This window comes from Urocampus carinirostris, chromosome 18 (genome assembly GCF_059441175.1).
Source record: "Urocampus carinirostris isolate Australia breed hairy pipefish chromosome 18, RoL_Ucar_1.0, whole genome shotgun sequence".
In the NCBI taxonomy this organism is placed as follows: domain Eukaryota; kingdom Metazoa; phylum Chordata; class Actinopteri; order Syngnathiformes; family Syngnathidae; genus Urocampus; species Urocampus carinirostris.
Genome location: NC_142366.1, coordinates 19,472,086 through 19,495,979, shown reverse-complemented (window position 1 = coordinate 19,495,979; position 23,894 = coordinate 19,472,086). Strand labels below are relative to the sequence as shown.

At 40.1% G+C, this 23,894-nt stretch overlaps 2 protein-coding genes and 1 long non-coding RNA gene across 5 annotated transcripts in view; all 3 read right to left on the bottom strand.

Moving 5' to 3' along the window:
• ctnnd2a (catenin (cadherin-associated protein), delta 2a) overlaps window positions 1-5,192 on the bottom strand; it is a 464,623-nt gene extending 459,431 nt beyond the window's left edge. For all 3 annotated transcript variants that reach the window (XM_088322042.1, XM_088322045.1, XM_088322044.1), the window contains exon 1: window positions 4,892-5,192. The gene's annotated coding sequence lies outside the window, so the exon portion shown is untranslated. The remainder of the gene's footprint in view (window positions 1-4,891) is intronic.
• Window positions 5,193-8,577: 3,385 nt separating this feature from the next.
• Window positions 8,578-14,507, bottom strand: LOC148348604 (uncharacterized). The gene is made up of 3 exons (XR_015847664.1): window positions 14,046-14,507; window positions 13,784-13,891; window positions 8,578-8,853 (listed from the first exon to the last, which is right to left on the bottom strand). It is a non-coding gene; the product is annotated as an uncharacterized LOC148348604 (long non-coding RNA).
• A 3,668-nt stretch (window positions 14,508-18,175) lies between these two features.
• zc2hc1a (zinc finger, C2HC-type containing 1A) overlaps window positions 18,176-23,894 on the bottom strand; it is a 30,526-nt gene continuing 24,807 nt past the window's right edge. Inside the window, exons 10-11 of the mRNA XM_088321883.1 lie at window positions 22,100-22,210; window positions 18,176-19,822 (exon numbers count right to left, since the gene is read on the bottom strand). Coding sequence (XP_088178009.1) covers window positions 19,687-19,822; window positions 22,100-22,210 — 247 coding nt within the window. The 3' untranslated portion in view covers window positions 18,176-19,686. The remainder of the gene's footprint in view (window positions 19,823-22,099; window positions 22,211-23,894) is intronic.

Sequence of the window (23,894 nt, the reverse complement as noted above, 5' to 3'; positions counted from 1 at the left end):
TTAATAAAATAAATGCTCCTAACTTTTTTTAAGAAATCATGTGGACTAATTATGGCCAAGCTCTCTAGTGCCTCACGTACATTATGAAGAGGTAGAGAGGATAAACAACCAAGTTGGGCTACCTCTTCTATTAAACAAAAAAAATGAAATACATTCTAATTAAGAAAATAAATGCTCCTATCGTTTTTTAAGAAATCATGTCAACTAATTATGGCCAAGCTCTCCAGTGCCTCACATACATTATGAAGAGGTAGATTTTATTTATTTTTTAGTTCGATAGCCGGTCATCTACTCTAATTTCATTGTTAACCTATTTTTAGTAACAAAATTTACGTTTTTCTGCACTGATAGGGTTTAGAATTAACAATCAATCTATTTTGTGTCAGAATATGTCACACAGTAATACACCTCAAATTTCAATGACAGTTCAAATGAATGACAAGAAGGTTCATTAAATAAGCAAGACATAATAAGAAAACACAATTCCAATGTTTTCCAGTTCAGGGGATCTCAAATGCATGGGTGGAGAAGCACCTTTTCCGTTACTGGCTCCATCTAGTGTTGAAACTAAGAAGTGCAACAGAGTTGAGCTCAAGCGACATATGCGGGCCATATAGATAGATAGATAGATACTTTATTCATCCCCGTAGGGAAATTCACACTTCCAGCAGTCTACCCCGTTGTTTATTAACAGATTAACATGATGCCCTAGGGGTGCTTGTAGCGGAGCGGATGACGTCACGCCAGTCCAAAAGTTCGACATCCCTGCGGCAGATGGAAAACTTTTCTTTGTGAAAATCCAGGGATACACCACCTCATGTTAGCAAGTCCGCCTCCTCTCCGATTCCCCCCGGCTTTCGTGTCTCTGTTTAGCGGCGTTGAAGCCGGATAGATCCGGGTAGCTCCGGGTGGCTACACGTTAGCGTCCGGAATGCTAAACGTGAGCCACGTTTCCGCAAAACACAGCAACTGCGCTCCCTGTGCGCTTTGATGTTTTCCACCAGCACTCGATGATCTTATTTGGTCGTGAGTTCGCATTTACCATGATTACGGATGGTACCGAAGACTTATAACGCCGCTAGCCGCTTCGCTAGCTCCGGCTCTTCTTCCACGATAGGCCCCTTCATCACGCCGGCACGAGAATTCTTCAGGGCAAGGAGTTGAAATTCCTTGAATACACTCATTTTTTGTGCGCTAAAACCCATGTCCCATAGGATAGAAGTAATCCATAGTGTAGTTGTCAAAACGGGAAGAAAAAACACCGAAGATAGGAGCAGACAATAAAACAATAGGGCAGCTGCTGGAAAAGGCAGCCGCTCGTGGCAGCGCCACTTAAGCTCTAATATTCAACTATATTTTCAGATATTGCTGCGGGCCAATAAAAACTGACCGCAGTTGGCCCGCGGGCTGTAGTTTGGACACCCCTGGACTAGACTAAGCACCTCAAACATAGTGCCCTGCCCCCCTCCCAACACCCCTGGAAGATCTGAGCAATCCGTTCATAATCGATTTAACCGATTTTATCGATTCGTTGTTGCAGCCCTACATCAAATACAAAAGAAAACTGTTTTATTTCCGAGGCGCTTTATAAGAACGTCAAAGGAAACGCGGTCGCGGTCTGCTCGGCAGGCCGTCTCGTTTCCCGGTAAGAAGAAAATCAAAGAGGAAAGGAAAGGTCACAGCGGCGCCCGGCAAGTCTCGACAGGTTCCAGACAAAGTGGCCCAGGACTTAAGCAATCTTCCTTTCCGAGAGGACTAACTATCGATGCAAAGTCCACTCCCGGTCATCAGCATCCCTCTTTGGCGGGCCGGTTTTTCGGACTATCGTCAGCACTCCGTCCTAGTGCCCCGATCGATAGGCACCGGAGGTTAGCTCTTCCCCCATCCCCCTCCTCAACACCGGAGAGACCGCAGCATAGTGATTAAGCATCCGGCTCTGCTCCGAGAATTAGCTTAATCTGTGACCAAAGGACGAATGAAGGCTGGAGACAGCGTTCAGAAAAGAAGCGCACCCTTTGCAATCATTTGACAAAGGGAAAAATAGCGACAGAAGACTCTAATGAGGAACCTAAATGTTTTGAATCTTTCTAAATAGTCATGTGGACTAATTATGGCCCAGCTCTCCAGTGCCTCACAAAAATTACGAAGAGGTAGAGAGGATAAACGACCAAGTTGGGCTACCTCTTCTATTAAAACAAATCGAAACATATAGTAAAAAAGAAAAGAAATGCTTCTAACAATTTTTAAGAAATCATGTCGACTAATTATGGCCAAGCTCTCCAGTGCCTCACACGCATTATGAAGAGATAGAGAGGATAAACGACCAAGTTGGGCTACCTCTTCTATAAAAACAAATCGAAACATATCGTAAAAAAGAAAAGAAATGCTTCTAACATTTTTTAAGAAATCATGTCGACTAATTATGGCCAAGCTCTCCAGTGCCTCACGTACATTATGGAGAGGTAGGGAGGATAAACAACCAAGTTGGGCTATCTCTTCTATAAAGAAATCAAAATAAATTCTAATGACCAAAATAAATGCTTCTAACGTTTTTTTTATGAAATCATGTTGACTGATTGTGGCTAAGCTCTCCAGTTTCTCGCGTACATTATGAAGAGGTAGAGAGGATAAAGACAAAGTCGTGCTACCTATGCTATAAAAAAAATCAAAATATATCCTCATGAAGAAAATAAATGCTTCTAACGTTTTTTAAGGAATCGTGTCGACTAATTATGGCCAAGCTCTCCAGTGCCTCATGTACACAATGAAGAGATAGAGAGGATAAATGACCAAATTGGGCTACCTCTTCTATATATATAAAAAATAAGAAAATCAAAATATATTTTAATGAAGAAAATAAATGCTTCTAAAGTTTTTTGAGTAATCATGTTGACTAAATATGGATAAGCTCTCCAGTGCCTCACGTACATTATGAAGAGGTAGAGAGGATAAACAACCAAGTTGGGCTAGCTCTTCTACAAAAAAAAACGAAACATATTCTAATGAAGAAAATAAATGCTCCTATCGTTTTTTAAGAAATCATGTGGACAAATTATGGCCAAACTCTCCAGTGCCTCACGTACATTATGAAGAGGTCGAGAGGATAAACAACCAAGTTGGGCTACCTCTTCTATTAAACAAAAAAAAAATGAAATACATTCTAATTAAGAAAATAAATGCTCCTATCGTTTTTTAAGAAATCATGTCGACTAATTATGGCCAAGCTCTCCAGTGCCTCACGTACATTATGAAGAGGTAGATAGGATATATGACCAAGTTGGGCTACATAAAATTACATAATATGTTCCAAAATGGGGTAGTAAGAAGAACATGTTTATATCACCTACCCCTTCATCTTCCCCACCAAATATACCAATGATATAACAACAATTGTAATGAAATTAATAATAACAGTTATGATATAAGAACAGCAACAATAACACAAAGTTAACCAAACGCACAACTCATACCCCACCCTCCTCATCTCTGTATTCCACCAGGAATGTTTTTGTTTGTATTTAAATTTGAACAAGTGAATAGTTGGACATCGTTTGATTTTGTCTTGTAAATTGTTCCAAAGTTTGACTCCACACACAGAGACACACATACTTTTCCTGGGGGTTCTCACCTTTGGGATTATGAATTCACTACAGCCCCTTAAATTATAATTTCCCTCTTTCCAAATCAATACTTTATAGATGTTGTCCGGCACTATGTTTTTGTTGACCTTAAATAGCAGTTGTGCAGTGAAAAATTGTAATAATTATTTTACTATTATTATCACACTAATCGGCGTTGGTTAGTCTGAAACTAATTGCTTCTATTCTCAACAATCTCTACAAGGAAAACTGGTTTAAAAACTAGTGATGGTGAACTGAAATTCAAAGTTTCACTGTGCAATATCTGAGCCAATATTAACTTGTTCATCTTGGGTTTTCCCCGACCGACTACGAGCATCCACAAAAATATAGGGACTGTTGGAGCAAGAGAACTAACTCAAGGCTTTTCCCTCCTCTTCTATTTTATTCTCACTACTTACAAGACAGAGTTCAATGCTATATAGCAAGACCATGGAGTCTGTAATCCAACCTCTCCTCCTGCCTGCTTCATGGTGATACAAGCCTTTTCTCACACTTCTCATTGCAGAGTCGTCTGATTCACATTGAAACAGGGGCTGAATTATTATCACACTTCTATAATAATCGGTGTTGTTTAGAGTCTTAAACTAATTGTTTCTATTCTCAATAATCTCTCCAAGGAAAACTGTTTTAAAATCTAGTAATGATGAACTGAAATTCAAAGTTTCACTGTGCAATTTCTGAGCCAATATTAACTTGTTCATCGTGGGGTTTGCCTGACTGACTAGGGACTGTAGGAGCAAGAGAACTAACCCAAGGCTTTTCCCTCCTCTTCTGTTTTATTCTCACTACCAACAAGACAGAGTTCAATGCCATATAGCGAGACCTTGGTGTCTATAATCAAACCTGTTCTCCTGCCCGCTTCACAATGAAGTTGTCCATCATGCACCTGCCATAGTGCTGACAAGCAAGCGACTGTGCATGTAGCCACATCATGTCTAATAACACCTCCCCACCACGTTTTTTCCTCTCCTCATTCTCCTCTACCTCCAGCTCATCAGCAGGATCTATTGCACGCCCTTGACAAATTGCCAGCACAATCCCTCTCCTGTAAAATGTCCATTTATCAGCACAAGGGGTGAGGAGAATCCCGGACGTGTTATCTTTGAGACTGGGCACAAAAGCATAACTTCACTTTGTTTGGACAATATTTCTTTCCCACATTACACTTTGCTTGTCGTGGTAGGCAACGGCACGTGTTTTTTTATATCCCCTCTTTCGAAAAACGTGAAATGAAAAACACAGGGACTTACCTAATTGAGATCCTGGCCAGCGGCGTCTCCTTGATTCTCCTTCCGCCCCCGGTGAGCTTTTCCTCGGCGTCCAATCCGCAACGTGCTCGCTCAGTTTAGGATGGAAGCGTGCGTCCGGTACTGTGTCGTCCTGCTTCCAGGGATGCGGCGGAGGCAAGCGTGCATTGGCGATGGGAGAAAGGACTGAAACATCCGTAGGGGGATAATGGTGAGGGAATAAAAGCGGGTAGTCGGAGGAGAGAAGAATTGCGGCGTCTGGAAACCGGAAAGGAGGCAGCCAGCCAGCCGCTCGGTGTCTTGCTCGGCCACTCACCTACAGGCGCGCGCACGCGTTTTGTCCAGGCACTTTCAGTTACGTGGCGGCGCACGCCCCCTGCTGGGGCGATGGCAAAATAACAGGGAGGGTGTTCCCCTGCTGGCTAGGAGACGCCCCTCATCCTCATGGGTGCATTTGTGTGGGGGTGGCGTCCTCCGGTGGGGATAGAACAGTTGGGATGGATTTTTAGAACATACTTTGATCATGGCAAGCGGGATGACGTCATCATTGTGAAACATACGGGAATCAATAGATGGATGAATTTAGTGATTCATTCATTCATATTTATTTAGGTAGGTGGGTAAAAGGGTACGTTGGGTGGGTGTGTTGACATGGTTAGGTAGGTAGGAAGGAAGGTACACTATCAGGGTTGGGTATGGTTACTTTAACTTGATTACTTTCAATTACTTTCGGATTACTCCAATACCAAATATGCTAATAAAAGACAAAAGAAACTAAATATGAATAAAATGACTCAATTTTGTGCAGGCTTGGGGAGTAACGGAATACATGGAACGGCAAAAATGATGTTGGCAGGCTGTTTGGATTTATTTTCATTTTGTTTCTGTCGCATTTTATGTTAGTTTTGCCAGAGATCAAAGAGATCAAAGCCAGGAGAGAAAGCTTACCACGTGTTGTGAGTCATCATTTTATTCATATTTAGTTTCTTTTGTCTTTTATTAGCATATTTGGTATTGGAGTAATCCAAAAGTAATTGAAAGTAATCAAGTTAAAGTAACCCTACCCAACCCTGTACACTATGTAGGTAAGTCAGTCAGTCGGTCGGTCGGTATGTAGCTGGATAGGTTCCTGGGTTGGTGTTGGGTGGTTCAGTAGGTGGGTAGGTATGTAGGTAGGTTCCTGGGTGGGTGTTGGGTGTTTCACTAGGTGGGTAGGTAGGTAGGTTCCAGGGTGGGTGTTGGGTGGTTCACTAGGTAGGTAGGTAGGTTCCTGGGTGGATGCTGGGTGGTTCACTAGGTGGGTAGGTCAGTAGGTTCCAGGGTGGGTGTTGGGTGGTTCAGTAGGTGGGTAGGTCAGTAGGTAGGTAGGTTCCAGGGTGGGTGTTGAGTGGTTCAGTAGGTAGGTAGGTAGGTAGGTAGATAGCTAGGTTCCTGGTTGGGTGTTGGGTGGTTCAGTAGGTGGGTGGGTAGGTAGGTAGGTTCCTGGGTGGGTGTTGGGTGGTTCAGTAGGTGGGTAGGTAGGTAGGTTCCTGGGTGGGTGTTGGGTGGTTGAGTAGATGAGTAGGAAGGTAGGTAGGTAGGTTCCTGGGTGGGTGTTGGGTGGTTCAGTAGGTGGGTAGGTAGGTAGGTTCCTGGGTGGGTGTTGGGTGGTTGAGTAGATGAGTAGGAAGGTAGGTAGGTAGGTTCCTGGGTGGGTGTTGGGTGGTTCAGTAGGTAGGTAGGTAGGTAGGTAGGTAGGTAGGTAGATAGGTTCCTGGGTGGGTGTTGGGTGGTTCAGTAGGTGGGTAGGTAGGTAGGTAGGTAGGTTCCTGGGTGGGTGTTGGGTGGGTTGGTGGCCTGGCGCCTACACATTACCATACGAAAGAAACGAGGCACTGTTGACAAAGATATGTCCAAATCCACTCCTGCCATCTGGTAGTTATTTATCAAACTGATATTATTCATAAGTCAAGTTTGTTTGTATGGCCCTTAATCACAAGAAGTCTCAAAGGGCTGTACAGACAACACACAGTATCATTAACATGAAATACAGATAACATAATTTTCGGTTGACAGTTTACTTAGGTCAACATCATTCATAAGCTATACAATACAAGTGTAGTTCAAACCTAGATTCAAAAACTTCCACTGAGGTTGCAGATCAAATCTCAGAGGGTATAGCATGGAGGACGCTCTCAAACCAGCAAGATTTCTTCTTAGCTCTTGCCATCTCGAGTAGACCAGCATTTTCCGAGCGAAGGCTCCCAGCAGAAACATAGGAGGAATTAAATCTGAAAGATATAAGGGGGCAAGTCCTCTCAAACGCACCAATTGACTGAACAGGTCAAGGAGATCAAGCCGTGCATTATCGCCATCTACTGTTAAGGAGTGTAATTGACCCTCCGTTTTTTTCTTCTCAGAGGTTTGGTACTTCCTGATCAGCAGAATCAAAGCCTTTAGAATAGTTTTTTTTATGTTTTAGCACTCAGGGACAATGCTACTGATCGAGTGAGTTAAGAGAAAAAAAGCAGTAGTCTAGGTGAGTACAGAATCAATTTTCTAATATGTTCCACAGATGGTGTGCTTCAAGATGTATTCGTGAAAACACGCGTGTCTTTAAAAAAAGGTTGACAAACACTGTGTTAAAGGGACGGTGTGTAATATTTGGTGCCACCTCGTGGCACAAGAAAAACTTTCATTGAGTAAAACAAAACATTGATTTGGATAATGGGGATTCTACTGTAATTTCTGCGTAAAGAGTGCTTTACAAATAAATTTGATTTAATTTTGATTTACTTCATTTGCTGTCACATTTGTCTGCCGTGTTGTCCCTTGCTATGGCACCCGTTTGCATTTGGATTAGAGAACATTGCCATCTAGTGGTCAAATATTATACCGTTACGTTATAATTGAGGACATGGGTGACAATTTTAGAAGATGCAAAAGATTTAAGGGCATTTGCATAGTCTATTACATGAAAATCGTATGTTTCAATGTCTCTCTACATGAGTCAAGATGACCGGTCCTATTCTATAACTGGGAAACCATAAACAGTCAGGGTTGGGTAGGGTTACTTTAACTTGATTACTTTCATTTACTTTTGGATTACTCCAATACCAAATATGGTAATAAAAGACAAAAAAAAAAAAAAATAGGAATCAAATGATGACTCACAACACGTGGTAAGCTTTCTCTCCTGGCTTTGATCTCTGGCAAAACTAACATAAAATGCGACAGAAACAAAATGAAAATAAATCCAAACATCATTTTTGCCGTTCCATGTTTTCCGTTACTCTCCAAGCCTGCACAAAATTCAGTAATTTTATTCATATTTAGTTTCCTTTGTCTTTTATTAGCATATTTGGTATTGAAGTAATCCAAAAGTAATTGAAAGTAATCAAGTTAAAGTAACCCTACCCAACTCTGTAAACAGTATTATAAGTTTTTGTCACACCAATACGACAGGATGTTGCAAAATGATCAAATTTGAATAAGTAGCGCAAGATCATTCATGTGTGATGATCTCGTCCTGAAACGTGGGAACAAATTGAAACATGCAGAAGCCATGGAAGTTAGACAAAAAGTCAGAACTGCAATGTAGGACTTGTTTGGCGCAGATAAATTAGATTATATTAATAGATAGATAGATAGATAATTTATTCATCCCTGTAGGGAAATTGACACTTCCAGCAGTATCCTTTTGTTGTTTATTAACAAATTAACAGGATGGCCTCGGGCTGTTGTGTTGTGGTTTCGCAACAGCGGAGTGGACGGCATCACACGCTAGGCCAAAAGTTCGACGTCCCTCCAGCAGATGGAAATATTTGTGCCCAGGGTTACACCACCTCGTGTTCACGTAGATAGCAAGTCCACCTCCTCTCCGCTTCCCGCAGGCTTTTGTGTCCCTGTCTTCCCTAACAGCGCTGAAGCCAGGTAGCTCCGTAGCTCCACGTTAGCGTCTGGGATTCTAGATGTGAGCCACGTTTCTGTAAAACATAGCAAACTGCAATCCCTGTACGCTTTGATGTTTTTCACCAGTGCAGTCAGTTCATCGGTCTCATTTGGTAGAAAGTTCACATTTACCATGATTACGAACGGTACCGAAGGCTTATAAAGCCGCTAGCCGCTTAGCCTTCACCTTAGCTCCGGCTCTCCATCCACGATAGGGCCCCCTCATCACGCCGACACGAGAATTCTTCAGGGCAAGGAGTTGATAATAACATATTTTGGGTTAAAAACCATAACGATAGGAGAGAAAGTAATCCAAAGTGTAGTTGTCAAAGGGGACAAAAAACACCCGAAGAAAGAAGCAGACAATTAAAACAATAAATCACAAAAAGAGCGAAATAACACAGAGCTGCTGGAAAGGCTATGATATAAAAGTAGGACCCGAGGAACACACACCAGGGTCGATTTGAGGTCCAGAGCTTTGGAGGTACTGAGCATCCCGAGTGTCTGGCTGGTTAAAAAAAATCATTTTAATTGAAATGATCAAAGGTCATTCAACACTGTCTGAGTGTCACTTCTTGTTTGTGAACATCACATTACACTTTGTGTTTAGCAAAAACAGTATTTCTACGTCACGTCATTTTTTTCTAATGGAGTACACACACATACCCATTCAGAAGAAGCAGCATGGAACTTGTTGGATAATGACGCGTTCTATTCAACACAAACCATCAAAGAAGAACCATGACCACAGTGAACATATAACTTAAAGCAATATGGAAGTTTGAATTTGGGTGTGTCTGTTGGACTCTCTGTGTTTTGTGCAAAAGTTTTCTGGAGTAGATTTTGACGTGGGGCAGCTCTCAGGCAGTGGGAGGTGACCAGCTGTCCGGGGGCCGAGGCGGAGGAGGTTGACGCGCCATTCTTCCGGAACAAGAGACCAATGGAAACAGCCAAGTGGCAGAGAAGATTCTTTGCTGAGCAACTCGGAAGAGTAGAAGAGTCGGATTTTGGAAGGAGAAGCGTGCAGAGCTGTATTGATTTGTGTGTTAGAAATAAATCCACTCGTGAGTGAAAATGCCGGCTTCTGGAGAACTTTCTATGCAGAAAAGAGCGCGCAAATTGTTTGGATGAGTGGTGATTGGGAAAGGTCACAAATTAGAGTCAGATGATTAATTGAAGTTTGTGTTGATTTAACATGAAACTCCAACAAACTGTAGATTTAATTCCTTCTTCGAATACTGTAAAGAAAACGCCAAGGTACGTTATAATTCATTGAGTCCATGTGTCAATAAGTTCACAACAATAAGGTACATGAACTTAACATCTGTCAAAATTATTACAAGATATAGAGCAGGGGTGTCAAACTCATTTTACCTCGGGGGCCACACGATAGAACAAACATTCTCTCGGGGGCCGAACTAGTAGATTAGAGAGAAAGAAAAAGAGAGAAAGAAATAAGACAAAGCGAAGGAGAGAAAAAGTGAGAGGGTGGGACAATGAAAGAAATAAAGGGAGAAAGAGAGAGAGAGGAGAGAGGGACAGAGAATGTGAAATACAAAAAAGATATAGAGACAAATAGTGAGAGAGGGGGAAAGAAAGAGAAAGAATGATATCCAAAGAGAAATAGAAAGTGAGAAAGAGGGAAGGAGAGAAAAGAGAAGGAGAGAAAGAGAGAATGGGAGAAGAAGAGAAGGGGAAAGCAGGAGAGAGCGAAAGAGAGAAAAGGAAAAATGGAAGAGAGAGCAAAAGAAGGTAAAAAGACACAGAGATAGAAAGAGACAAAGGGAAACTAAGAAAGAGAAAGAGACACAGAAAGTGAAAGAGAGAGAGACACAGAGAGTAAGAGAAAAAGGGAGGAAAAGAAAGAGAGAGAGAGAGAGAATGTGAGAAACAAAAAAGATATCAGGACAAATAGTGAGAGAGGGGGAAAGAAAGTGAGCAAAAGAATGATATCCAAAGAGAAATAGAAAGTGAGAAAGAGGGAAGGAGAGAAAAGAGAAGAAGAGAAAGAGAGAATGGGAGAAGGAGAGAAGGGGGAAGCAGGAGAGAGCGAAAGAGAGAAAAGGAAAAATGGAAGAGAGAGCAAAAGAAGGTAAAAAGACACAGAGATAGAAGGAGACAAAGGGAAACTAAGAAAGAGAAAGAGACACAGAAAGTGAAAGAGAGAGAGACACAGAGAGTAAGAGAAAAAGGGAGGAAAAGAAAGAGAGAGAGAGAGAATGTGAGAAACAAAAAAGATATCAAAACAAATAGTGAGAGAGGGGGAAAGAAAGAGAGAGAAAGAATGATATCCATTGAGAAATAGAAAGAGAGAAAGAGGGAAGGAGAGAAAAGAGAAAGAGAGAAAGAGAGAATGGGAGAATACCGGATACCGGGCAGAGTCAATACACAAGTCTTGTGGGTGCAGAGGTTTGTTGACGGACTGACAAAGGGTGAGTGAGAGCACTGATCTTAAATAGGAGGGAAGCCAATCAGGCAATGAGCTGCAGCTGGCGCCAAGTCAAACAAAGAGAGACACAGAGAGTGAGAGAAAAAGAGAGAGAGAGAGAGAGAGAGAGTGTGAGAGAGAGAAAAATGGAGGAAAAGAGAGAGAGAGAGAGAGAGAGAAAAAAAAGAAAGAAATACAAGTACAGTGTCTTTGTTCGAGGCACCTGGCTTTGGCAACATCAAGTTGACATATTCCAACCTGCAGCTTGTTTTTCTCTTGCACTTCTCTGAGCGTTGTCTCGCGGGCCGGATTCAATCCCTTAGCGGGCCTGATCTGGCCCCCGGGCCGCACGTTTGACACCCCTGATATAGAGTGTTTATACTAATAAACTATTTGATATCACATGTATATATTTTATAAAACACTTCTAGAAACTTACAGCATTGCCTTGCTAATCCTTCAACATGGATGGAGAGAGATTAGAACATGCACTTGTCCTATCAAGTCTTTGTGTAGCTTCCGATGGCAACTAGATTAAAGAGCATGAAGTGACACAGAAAACCCGGAAGTACTAGTACCCGGGAGTAGTATTATTTCATTATATTTGTCTACTTCAACACGCTAATTCATTTATTTGACAAAAACAGTTGTGGTAAGGACAACAAAGGTTTTAGTCCGTACAGCCCTTTGAGCCTTTTTGTGATTAGGCTATAGAAATAAGCATTGTAATTTCACCTTCAATTTTTAAGCTGCGTCATTGTTGCATTTGTTTAAAACGGAGCTAAAATGAGGTCTTATACGTGTTGATGATAAGTCAAGGTATTGGCTGGTAAATTAGTTGTACAACGTAACCAGTAGTGGGGAGTAACGAAATACATGTAACGCTGTTACGTAGTGAAGGATTTTATACATTTGACTATAAAGGATTTTATACGATTGAATACAAGTTACATTTATTGAGTGCCATAAAGATTTTCACCGAGTAGGCTTAAGTTCAATGACAGGTCAAGCTGGTCCAAATGCAGAATATTTTGACGAGGGAATTTTGATAACAGGACTCTGACAGAGGACGTCAAGCGATGTTTTGAGAACAAGGCCCTGATGACGTAGGAACGCTCGGTGTTCTTTTTGAGTTTTCCAGACATCGCGACGCACAGGTTGGGCCTCGTTGGCAGGCCCATGGGAGGAGTTGGCACACCATCTTGCGGAAATGCGTGGGCTGAGAGAAAAAAGCGAGAGGACTGGAGAAAGAAGGCTTGCCAGAGACTCCAACGACACTAATATGACTAATTCGGCCATATTCGATGGAGTTCACTTAGTTAAATTGCTAATGAAATGAAATCTGCCCCCATGTGAAAATGGCGGCTATTCTTGTTCATCTTTCCCATCAAGAAACGAGCGTGTATTGTTGGGTGAATGTAGGTTGTGTTTGGTTAATGGAGTCAGATAACTTATTCGAACAATTTGGTAAACAATATATTTTAATATTTAATTCCCAACAGTAGTTGTATTCCGTTACAGTTAATTAAAATGACGGGTACGTTTTTTTAAAACAAGGATTACTTTGCAATGTAACAATTTTATTTAAAGTAAATGGTAAATGATCTGCATTTATATAGCACTTTTCAAGTCAAAGTCAAGTCATGTTTATTTGTATGGCCCTTAATCACAAGAAGTCTCAAAGGGCAATTAGAGACCATGGACTATTATAGACTACAGACTATTTTCACAGCATCCCCTGATCTAAAACCTGCATGATGGCAAGGAACTTAAAAAAAAAACTCAGTATGAGGAAAATGAAGAAACTTTGAGAAGGGACCGCACATGAGGTAATCCTCCTTTCAGGGAGACCAGGCTGCAATGGATGTTGCAATACACAGACATTGCTAACATGAAAAACAGGTCGTTCATAAACTATAGAATATAAGTAACACACTTATATTTTAGACCTAGATTTAAATAGTTACACAGGGGTTGCAGATCGAATCTCAGAAGACAGCACCGGGGCCTGAATAGAGAATGCTCTCCAACCAGCAGATTTCTTCTTGGCTCTTGGGATCACTAATAGACCAGTATTTTCCGAGTGAGGGCCCCAAGCAAGAACATGGGGCCAAGTATGCGCACTACAGAGGACAATAATGAAGTCCAGTGTGTTCGTTTTTACTATTTTTATTCTTCCCCTTGTTCGCATTAGCTTCGTTAACGTTCAGTCCACTCTCTTATGGATCATACTTTCTTTCCCTCTGTGGTCTCATTCACACACGCTGTACACAAAAATTAGTAAAAAGCGTTACAAGGGGGTGCACTTTTACTGTCTATTGTTTCAGTGTTCTTTTTCTCAATATGAGCAGGTGGTTTAATGACAAGAGCGGTTTGGTCACTTGGAGTGTCCGTAGTTTGTATTCTGCCAGGTACTTTTTAGCATTCGTTTCGGTTGCACGTTACAATACAGTGACATTTGACAATGACAAAGATATATTCTATTCTATTCTATTTATTAATACACCCTGTCCCTTTAAAACATGCAACTCATTTACCTTTTGACTTGATTGACGAGGTCTTCTCACATCTCCCACAAGCGTCTTCTGTGCTTCTTCCGCCTCGTAGATCTCGCCGAGGATTCCACGGACTTCGTGCAAACCCAACTCAAAAACACAGTGAGGAGTAAAAACAAGTGGTAAAGAATACACAACTTGTTTTCTATTACCATAAAAAGCATCATCATCAAGGTTTGTACACCTTTTTCAAGGCTAAATTCAAGTTCTTTTCGGACATTTTCAAGGGCAATTTTTCAAGTACCTTCATAGAAAGAAATCCAGCGCTGATCTAAAGAAGGTTTTTTTGTTGTTGTCGTTGACTTTGAAGACGGGCAGCACGGCGGCGCAGTGGTTAGCGCATGTGCGGCACAGTTCATGTCTTGGGAACCTCCTGCGTGGGTTCAAATCCAGCTCCAGACTTCCTGTGCGGAGTTTGTATGTTCTCCCCGTGCTTGCGTGGGTTTCCTCCGGGCACTCCGGTTTCCTCCCACATTCCAAAAACATGCATTTCAGGTGAATTGGCCGGTCCAAATTGTCCCTAGGTGCGAATGAGCGAGTGAGTTGTCTGTGCCCTGCGATTGGCTGGCAACCACTTCAGGGTGTCCCCTGCCCACTGCCTGATGATTGCTGGCATGGGCTCCAGCACCCCCGCGACCCTACTGAGGATAAGCGGTGCAGCTAATGAGATGAGATGAGACTTTGAAGACTATGATAAAGTTCCCATCTTACAGCTAGCACATACTCTGTGCTTTTTGAACTGTTCCAATCTATGATCTGGGATCCTTAGGGTTCAATGGGCTGAAATAAACTGACATGAATTCTGCCATTCTACTTCTACAGTGCACGCAAATAATTGAGATCCTTACGGAAAATATAAAAATGTTCTGCAGTTATATATCGCTTTTCAAGTCAATGAAAACCTCCTAAAGCGCTTTACACTTTGCCTTTTACACGCACTAACTAATTGTTGGTGATAGGAATGAGAAGAGAGGTGTTGTAAAAGGATAGTGGGATGTTTGGACGCATTCTAAGGGATGGGAAGGGCACCTATATGATGCGGCAGGGGTAAACCAGTGAAAGCTGTCGGGCCCTGCTGTTGAATAGAAGAGTGTGTTGTGTCACCCTGACCCGAGTGACATGGCCGCTTTCTTGTGTCCCGTTTCATCTGGAGGGACGAAAGCATGACCAACTTTGGGCAGAATGCATGCAATCTTTCAATCTTAATATTTTGCTTTTTGTTTTTCTTATTTCAATCTATATTTTTTCATGTTTTTAAGAGGATCTGTGTCTAAATTGGTTGAAATAGAATCGTAAATAAATTAAAACAATTTTTACAATTTAATATTTATTTATAGCCCTGAATATTTTTTTTTTTTCACGGATTTTGTGTTGTTGTTCTACTTTAAATCGGTTCAGTGTACAAATAGCACATTTTACAATTTTTGGGGCAGATCTGTGATTATTTTCATTTATACTTCATGTGTTTTGCAAGGATTCCCCGCAAAACATATGAAATGAATAATTACTAAATAATTTGGTGCAATGCCATCATGACAAGCGTGTCAGTGTCATTTTTATTTTCAGACTTCTTAGAAAGATGGCCATGGCAACAATTTCAAGCACTTCACCCAAAACTCAAGCGTTTTCCTGACCTTGAAAACACAACCTTACAATTCAAGCATTTAAGAATTTCAAACACCCCTTTGAACCTTGTATCCTGCTCCTACAAATAATATGTCGAATTTTTAACCCAAGCAATTTTTGGTTTTCGGATTCCGCTGATTGCAATTACCTCAAATGACCAAAAGAGGACGCCAAACATCAACTTAATAAAATGACAATCCCACAAATTCGAAGGAGTATCATGTTCATTTATTAATTTGTGTGTCCATTGATTAGACTCATTTGGTCAAGACACGGATTGATAAAACCACGATGAAATTTCATCAAACTGGTGTAAATAACAAAGCATTTTAACAAGATGGAAATTGGAGTCTGGATTTTCTGGTGTGGTTGGTGTATTGTGGAAAATGAAATTAGCTAATTAGAGACATAAGTAGAAATAGAAAATGGCGTGATTTAATGCACCAATAAGTAGTTGTGTTGTTGTACACAAGTACCTCGTCCGGGAGAAACAGATTTTCAGTTGTTCATGGTCGGGTAGTTCAAATCTAAGACACACAGGGCCAATCCAAACACTTGAGGGTTCCTTAAGAAAAAAACAAGGCGCACGGAGACAGAAACTTGTCTTTGAGACATTTTTCAGTTGTTGAGAGGGTTTGCACACCTTTTCCATGGCCAAATTAAAGCACTTTCTAAGCCAATTTTCCAATTTCTACAGTACCTGGCATCTTGGTCACTTTGCCTTGGGAGCAATGATGCTTCACATCACAAAGCCATACAGACTAATGCCAGCTACCGTTAGTCATGAAGGGAGAAGAACTGCAGTGGCAAAGCGAAGTCACACGAGTCATGTCATGTTTATTTCTATAGCTCTTAATCAAGAAGTCTCAAAAGAGCTGTTTACATCAAAGACTATTATTACACCATCCCCTGATCTAAAAACTACATGAGGGAAAGGAAAAAGTCAAAACCTTAGCATGAGGTAGTGTGCCCGCTTTGAGACTGGGAGGTCGCTGGTTCGCGCCTCGACCGAGACATACCTAATTGGTATAATGGCGGCGCCCTCTGGCTGCGGCTGCATCGACTCGCTACAACGGGTCAGGTGTATCGACATTTCGTTCTGTGTACATTGTTACAAAGAATGACAATACAAAGGAAATTATTATTATTATTATTATTATGAGGAAAATAAAGAAACCTTGAGAAGGGACCAGACGAGGTATCCCAAAGATGCCAAAGGAGGCCGATTTCATCAAACTCACAATAAAATACAGCGTTACCTCTAGTTACGAATTTAATTAGTTCTGGGTATAGCTTTGTAACCTTAAACATTTGTAAGTAGAGACACCGTTTGAATGTAGATGCGCTAATCCGTTCCAAACCCCGCAAAAGTAAGATTTTTTTATCAAATAAATCATAAAAAGCATCAGAACATGAAACAAATACATATTGACATCACATTACCGCACCATAAACTTAAAACGACAGGCACGTAATGTTAAAAAAAAAAACAAAGGATAAAAGAAATAATAAAATACTGTACCTTTTAACTGGCCTCTTTATTTACTGGTCCTTAGCAGTGTTCTTTGCCTCCTGTTTCTTGAAAAACCGATCCAATGACATCTGCTTTTGCCAGCTTTCGACAATCCGTCGGAAATGCGTGATGAAAACGTCATCATAGTGAACAAAAGCCCGACCATTTATTTCCATAAATTCTGAAACTTAATAGTTTTGCCAAGATATCTTTAATTTGGACTGGTGGCTGCGTCCTTCTCCTTGTTGTCTACAAACATCTCCTGCACGGCAGTGTTTCTTCATATCTTTGTATTATCTCTTCCTTTGTTTGGATGGGCGGAAAGTCTCTTCTTTTTTCCTTGTCCACTTTTCTGTATGACTTTCGTGGGGTCCATAGCGAATGATAGCGCTTTGTAGCAGTACCACACAATAGACTGTCAACAGAGCAGGAAGGGGACACGAAGAGCATGCCGGGATCCGCACATACACTCTTGGGGTCCAAAGTGAATGATACCTCTCCGTAGCAGTACCACACAATAGACATGAAGAGCATGCCGGGATTCATGCATATGCACCTCATCCATTGTGAATGATAGCTCTTTGTAGCAGTACCATACAGTAAACAATTTACAGAGCGGGAAGGGGACACGAGGAGCATGCCAGGATTCACGCACACGCATCAGGTGGCCAGGTAGAACCATGGGAGCGGCCAATGGCAGCGTGTACTGTACTGTATTTTTGACTTTGTATCCTGAAACGCCTTTGTAGCTAGAGGGAATATTTTCCGGTTCAGGTACTTTGTAACCTGAAACTTTTTACGTAAAGACATTTGTAAGTAGAAGTATCGCTGTACTCATAATTAAAGCTTCACATTTCAGTAATTCGAATCTTTATTGTAAATCGATCGAAGTATGACATTTATCGATAGGAACTGGAATTTATTTGTTCGGATGTGTGGACGACTGTTTTGCATTTTTTACACTGTCCATCAGGGGGCAGAGTATTCACAGAGACCCCTCGCTACTCCGCGCTTCACTTATCGCTGGTTCACTGCTTCGCGGATTTCGAACTGAATTGTGTTTATTGTCATTGATATCAACATATCATGCATAGTGTTCTGAACAGACAGCGCACAGCAAATGCTATCACACGGAGCAGGTTGTATTTGTGTGCTGGCTGGGCGTGATTGTCCGCGTGCGGAGACTGTGATAGGCTGGTGCATGCTGTCGGTAAACAGTGAGGCGGGCAAACAAGTCAATGTGCCGAGCCTGTATTTCATCAAAGCCGGATCAATGATGCAAAGGTTAACAAGGATACTGATACATTGTAAAATAAATACAAAAATTAGCAGGAAAGGGAAAAAAACGGGATTGGTCCATGACCAAAAATGAAAAGGTACATTTATTTAAAAAAAAAAAAAAAACGACAAGCAAAACCTCATAATCAAATCTAGAAGCATACTTTTTGTTGTTTTTATATTCTTCAAGGGAAATGATGCTCCTCTTATTAATGATTGACCCCACACTTAACACTTTCCTTCTTTTAAACAAGCTCTGAGGAGTAAAAACTAAGCCCATGCTTAAAGGGACAGTGTGTTTTTTGACCACTAGATGTCACTATTGTTTTGTTTAACCGAAAATGAGTGCTCAAAAACGCAGGGAAGAATACAAACTCTGGAAGTTCAAAGTGATTATATTGCACTATTTTTGCCTAGCTTTTTGCAGATGTTTTTTTAATGTGGTCCTGTGGTACGCGGGTGTGCAAACTACGGCCCGCGGGCCACATGCAGCCCGCTTGGCTTTTTTAATCCGGCCCGCCGAATGAAAATGACATTATCATGATAATATACAGTACATAATCGTGGATAAAGTACTACTAATAAAATGTTTTTCATTAGGTGTGAGCATGATCCTTGTTGTCCTTTTGTGTGTTTACTACGAAAATATTTTAGAAATACTACAAAAACTAAATATCAAAGTTAATGCTTAAAACACAAACCTACTAGATTAATTAGTATTTATTCTGAAAAGAAATACAACAGAAATACTACAAAACCAAATATCAAATTCAGTGCTTGAACAAGAACCCAAAAGATGATTCACTTCTAATCCGGAAAATAAATAAAATACTACAGAAGTACTACCAAAGTACTTTTGACCAAAGTACATTTCATTTCATTTTATACCAAAGGAAATATCCAATTTATTGCTTGAGACAGGAACCTGATATATTATTTTGTTTTAATTCTCAAAAGGAGAAAAAAATACTTCAAAACTACTGCAACTATGTTACTACAGTATCACTCTAACACAAAAAATACCACTACAGAAATACAAAAACACTAATGCAGTATTACTACAAAAGTACTATAAAACTAAAAATCAAATTAAGTGCTTAAAACAGGTGCCCTAATATATTATTTTGCTTTAATTCTGAGTATTTCAAAACCCATTCCATGAAACTAATCTACTAAAAAAAAATAGAAGAAGAAAAGTAGATGCCTGCATGTATATTAATACATAAATGCTCATGTAACAGCAAATGTCTCAACTAGCAAGTATTGGAATAAATACACGTACTGTATGTATGATAGTTCATATACTATTTCTTATTATTTAAATCCATATTGGGGTTTTTTTCCGAATAAATATTTTTCCCCACTAGGAGATACTAACTACTACACACTGTCCCTTTAAAGCAAACTTGAGCTCTTTCACAGCCGACCCGGATTAAATATACTTCGAAGTACTTCTTCGCTTTGGTTCTCAGATACACAACCTTGCGATGCCGCACTTGCAGCAAAATTTCGCCGATTCGATGGGGTACCTGCTCCCGCATTGGTGGCAATTTTTGTCATCTATTTTGCCGTTTCCCACGTTGTGGTTCCCTTCCGTGTCACCCCTGAGGAATGGAAGACAACGACATCAGAAACAACTTCATTTCAAAAAGAACATTGACTGTATTTTCCAGACAATAAGGCGGCGCCTAAAATCCCTAATTCGGCAGAAATTTGAAAGTGGCCTTATAGTCTGGTGCGCCTTATGGTGTGGGAAAAATGGTACACCTAGGACAGTGATTATCAACCTATTTGAGCAAAGGAAAAATTGTTTAATCAAAAATGCACACAGTCTGTCAAAAATGTTTGGAAATTGATTCCCTGACCCAGTTGTACGTCTTTTTTTTTAAAAAAGTATAAGTGATCATGTTGCCTACATTATCAGTATCAGTGTTTTTCAACCACTGTGATATGGGAAATATCCCAATTTGTGTCTGTGCTGTCTAGCGCCTGGTACTGTAATCATGAAATACCCTTCCATATCTTCCATAATAGTGTTAATGCCAATTCAACTTACGAACGATCATACGGAACGATAGTAAAATACTAAAAAAAAATAGTACAAAAGTACTATAATCAAAAAATTAATACAAAATACTGTGAAAATACTACAGATATACAAAAAAAATCTACTTTCAAAATACAACAAAAGTGCTAGAGGAATAAAATAAAAAACTACTATGCTAAAACTACATAGTAATTACTGAAATATTACAAAAAATAGTACAGGAGTCTCATTCATAAGTAGGGCACCTTTTGTATTTTTTGGGGTTCAGGTACCGTATAATATTAAAACTTTCTGTGTTGGGTCTTTCTTCGTAAATTTATTAGGTTTTTCATGTATATTTTTCTGGAAAAATAAACAACTTAAAAATCACCAAAAAGTACCTGCCAGTGGAACAAAAAGTGGTTTATTATGTCCTGTCAGTTTCTGTTGTTTTAGTGAAATAAGGAAATACCGTATTTTCCGCACTATAAGGCGCACCGGGTTATAGGGCGCACCCAGAAAAAATAGTTTTTGGTCCTATATTAGACATACATAAGACGCACCGGATTATAAGGCGCTACAATGGGAACGTCGACAAAACAGTCAGATAGTTCAGTCAAACTTATTACCCCCTTAACATTCCCAAAGCTTGCAAAGAAGCAAATACGTGTCGAGAACACGTGCGCATGCGGTGTCCGTACGATGTCACTCAAATGCATCGTTCAATCATTCGAAAGGTTAAAGTCTTGGGATTCAAGAAACGCCACCCATTCCTTAGTTTCCATTTTCTTTTTCGCTCGCAACTTTACTGTGCATATGACAATAAACACTTGGAATTGAGTTTAATTTAAAAATAGACACTCCATTCCATCCATTATCTGCACCGCTTATCACAGAAACATCGAGTTCAGTCTGAAACAAGATACAGGGAAAATATATAGCCGGAGTAGCTCACCGAAGTCGTTGTGTTCATAATAATGTGCAGCCATGGTCCTCTTATATCCGTAAGTGTAGTAAATCCAGGAGAATAAAATATTTACAAATACAGAATAGTAAAAAATGCTTTCTCTATGCCGTCAACCCAACGTGCTATTCACATTTATCTTTTTCGGCCAATTGCAGGCTTTGTTTTGCCGCTTAAGCCTATGCCAGCCTGTTAATGATAAAAAGGATCTGCCCCTTTACCTCCGAATAACTTTAGCCAATAGTGATCGAGTAAACTGATGATTGACACATCTTTTTCGGCCAATTGCAGGCTTTGTTTTGCCGCTTAAGCCTATGCCAGCCTGTAAATGATAAAAAGGATCCGCCCCTTTACCTCCGAATAACTTTAGCCAATAGTGATCGATTCAAATGATGATTGACACATTGGTTAGCCAATGTAAAGCAGGTAAATAAATCCCATCATACATCGCGGACAACTTGGCGTTCGGGGGAAAATCTAGTCGGCGGCTGCAAGTTAGTTGCAAGATTTTGCGACTTAATATTGATCCATAAATAAGGCGCACTGTATTATAAGGCGCATGGTCAGCTTTTGAAAAAAATAAAGGCTTTTAGGTGCGCCTTATAGTGCGGAAAATACGGTAATTGAACAATTTTACTCTATTTACATTATCATATGTTGCAGTCTTAAAAAGCTCCAATGAACTAATTCATTAAATATCACTAGAATAAAACAGATCCTGAACAATTCCGTGCTTTTTGCCAAGACAAAAGCTAGTCAATTTCCTGCAGCATACTGGTTGAAAAACACTGTTCTAGATGTAGAGTGCAATCGTGTAATACCCCAAAAACGACTACATATTAGAAAACTTATGCATGATGCTTTTTCATGTCTTTTTCTTTTTTTTCTCACCTCTTAGCGGAAGTGTCTTCTAGTTTCTTCCTACTGGGCAGTCCTCTCACGGGTGTATTGTTTCTTGTGATACCGTATCCAGAGCTGACTATTCGGCTCTTAACGCCCACACTGAACAGAAATATAAGAGCTGATTATTCGGTACTTGTGCGCATAATGCATACACAGTACTCCAATTTCAACCTTCTTTGAGCCGAGGTAAAGGATTTTATATTTTATATGATTCAATACAAGTTACATTTGTTGAGTGCAATGAAGATTTTCACAGAGTAGGCTTAAGATCAATGACAGGTCATGCTGATCCGAATGCAGAATATTTTGTCTAGTTCTGTTGATAACAGGACTCTGACAGAGGACGGCAGGCATTGTTTGGAGAAGTTGTTTTGGTTGGTCCAGACATCGGGAGGCTCTTCTCCGAGATGGTGGAGCACAGGGGGCTTCATTGGCACGCCCGTGGGAGGAGCCGGCACACCAGCTTGTGGAAAAACGTGGGCCGAAAGAAGAAGCGGGAGAGAGAGGATGCTTGACAGAGACTCGAGCGATACTAATTCGGCCATATTCGATGGAGTTCACTTAGTAAAATAGTTTAAGAAATTAAATCTGTCAATCTTTGCCATCAAGAAAGGAGCGCGCATTGTTAGGTGAATGTAGGTTGTGTTTTGTTAATGGAGTCAGATAACTAATTCGAACAATTTGGTAAACGGTACATTTTAATATTTAATTCCTAACACATGCGACCAATTATTATTTATCTTGAGGCAAACTGCCATTTTTAAATTGTCAAAGATGGGCTTTCGAACGACAGAGTGTATTATTTGACCGCTATAAAGCTCAAGAATAATACAAACTACTAAGACTCAAAGTGACCAAACTACACCAATTACTCTTTCATTTTTTTTGCCAAGCCTTTTGCAAGGGTTTTTGTTTTCAGGTACACGAAGCAGCAAGAGGGATTATTCAACTCGATCTTGTTTCATTTTTGTAATAAATGAAGGTTTTGGTTTTTGTTGTTTTACCACTAGGAGGCGTTCATAAATACACCTTGTTACTTTAAAGTTTTCAATATGAAATTGCTCAATTGAAGAGTCTCAAATTTGAAGGAAATACATATATAGAGAAAGAAATATAGAGGGGAAAAAAAGAAAAAAATATACAGAAAGCAGGAAAGCTGAAAAGACATAGGAATACAGAAAGATACAAAGAGCAAGAAATACAAAACTTCAGAAAAAAATGAAACAAAAAAAGATAAAAAGAAAACAAGAAAAAGAGAAAGAAAATAAATAAATAAAAAGGGGATAAAGAAAGAAAAAGAGGGAATAAGAAATAGAGAAAAAGAGAAAAAAGGAAAGAAATATTCCAGTTTTCTCTTTAGTATTTTTCTGTTACTTAAGTTTTAGCAGGTTTTCTAGCTAAATAACAAAAAAAATAATACTTAAAATTGGCTTAAAGTGTATGATATGGTAAAAATATTTTGCTAATTTTACTTTTTTGGGGGAGCCCCTAAGGCAGTGGTCTCAAACTCGCGACCCAGGGCCTAATTGCGGACCCCCAAGATGATAGTTTGAGGCTCCTTCCTTAATATGAAAGTTAAAAGGGACAGTCTGTATTATTTTCTCACTAGATGTCGCTGTATTCTGCCGTGCCTCTGAAAACAAGCGCCAATGTCACAACGGAAAAGAGAGACTCAAAATGACTGAAATGCACCTTATTACTTTTGAAAAGAAGATGAATAAGGACAATAAAGGACCAAAAATGAAAAAAATGAAAAGAACTAAGACTCAAAGAAAGAAAAATG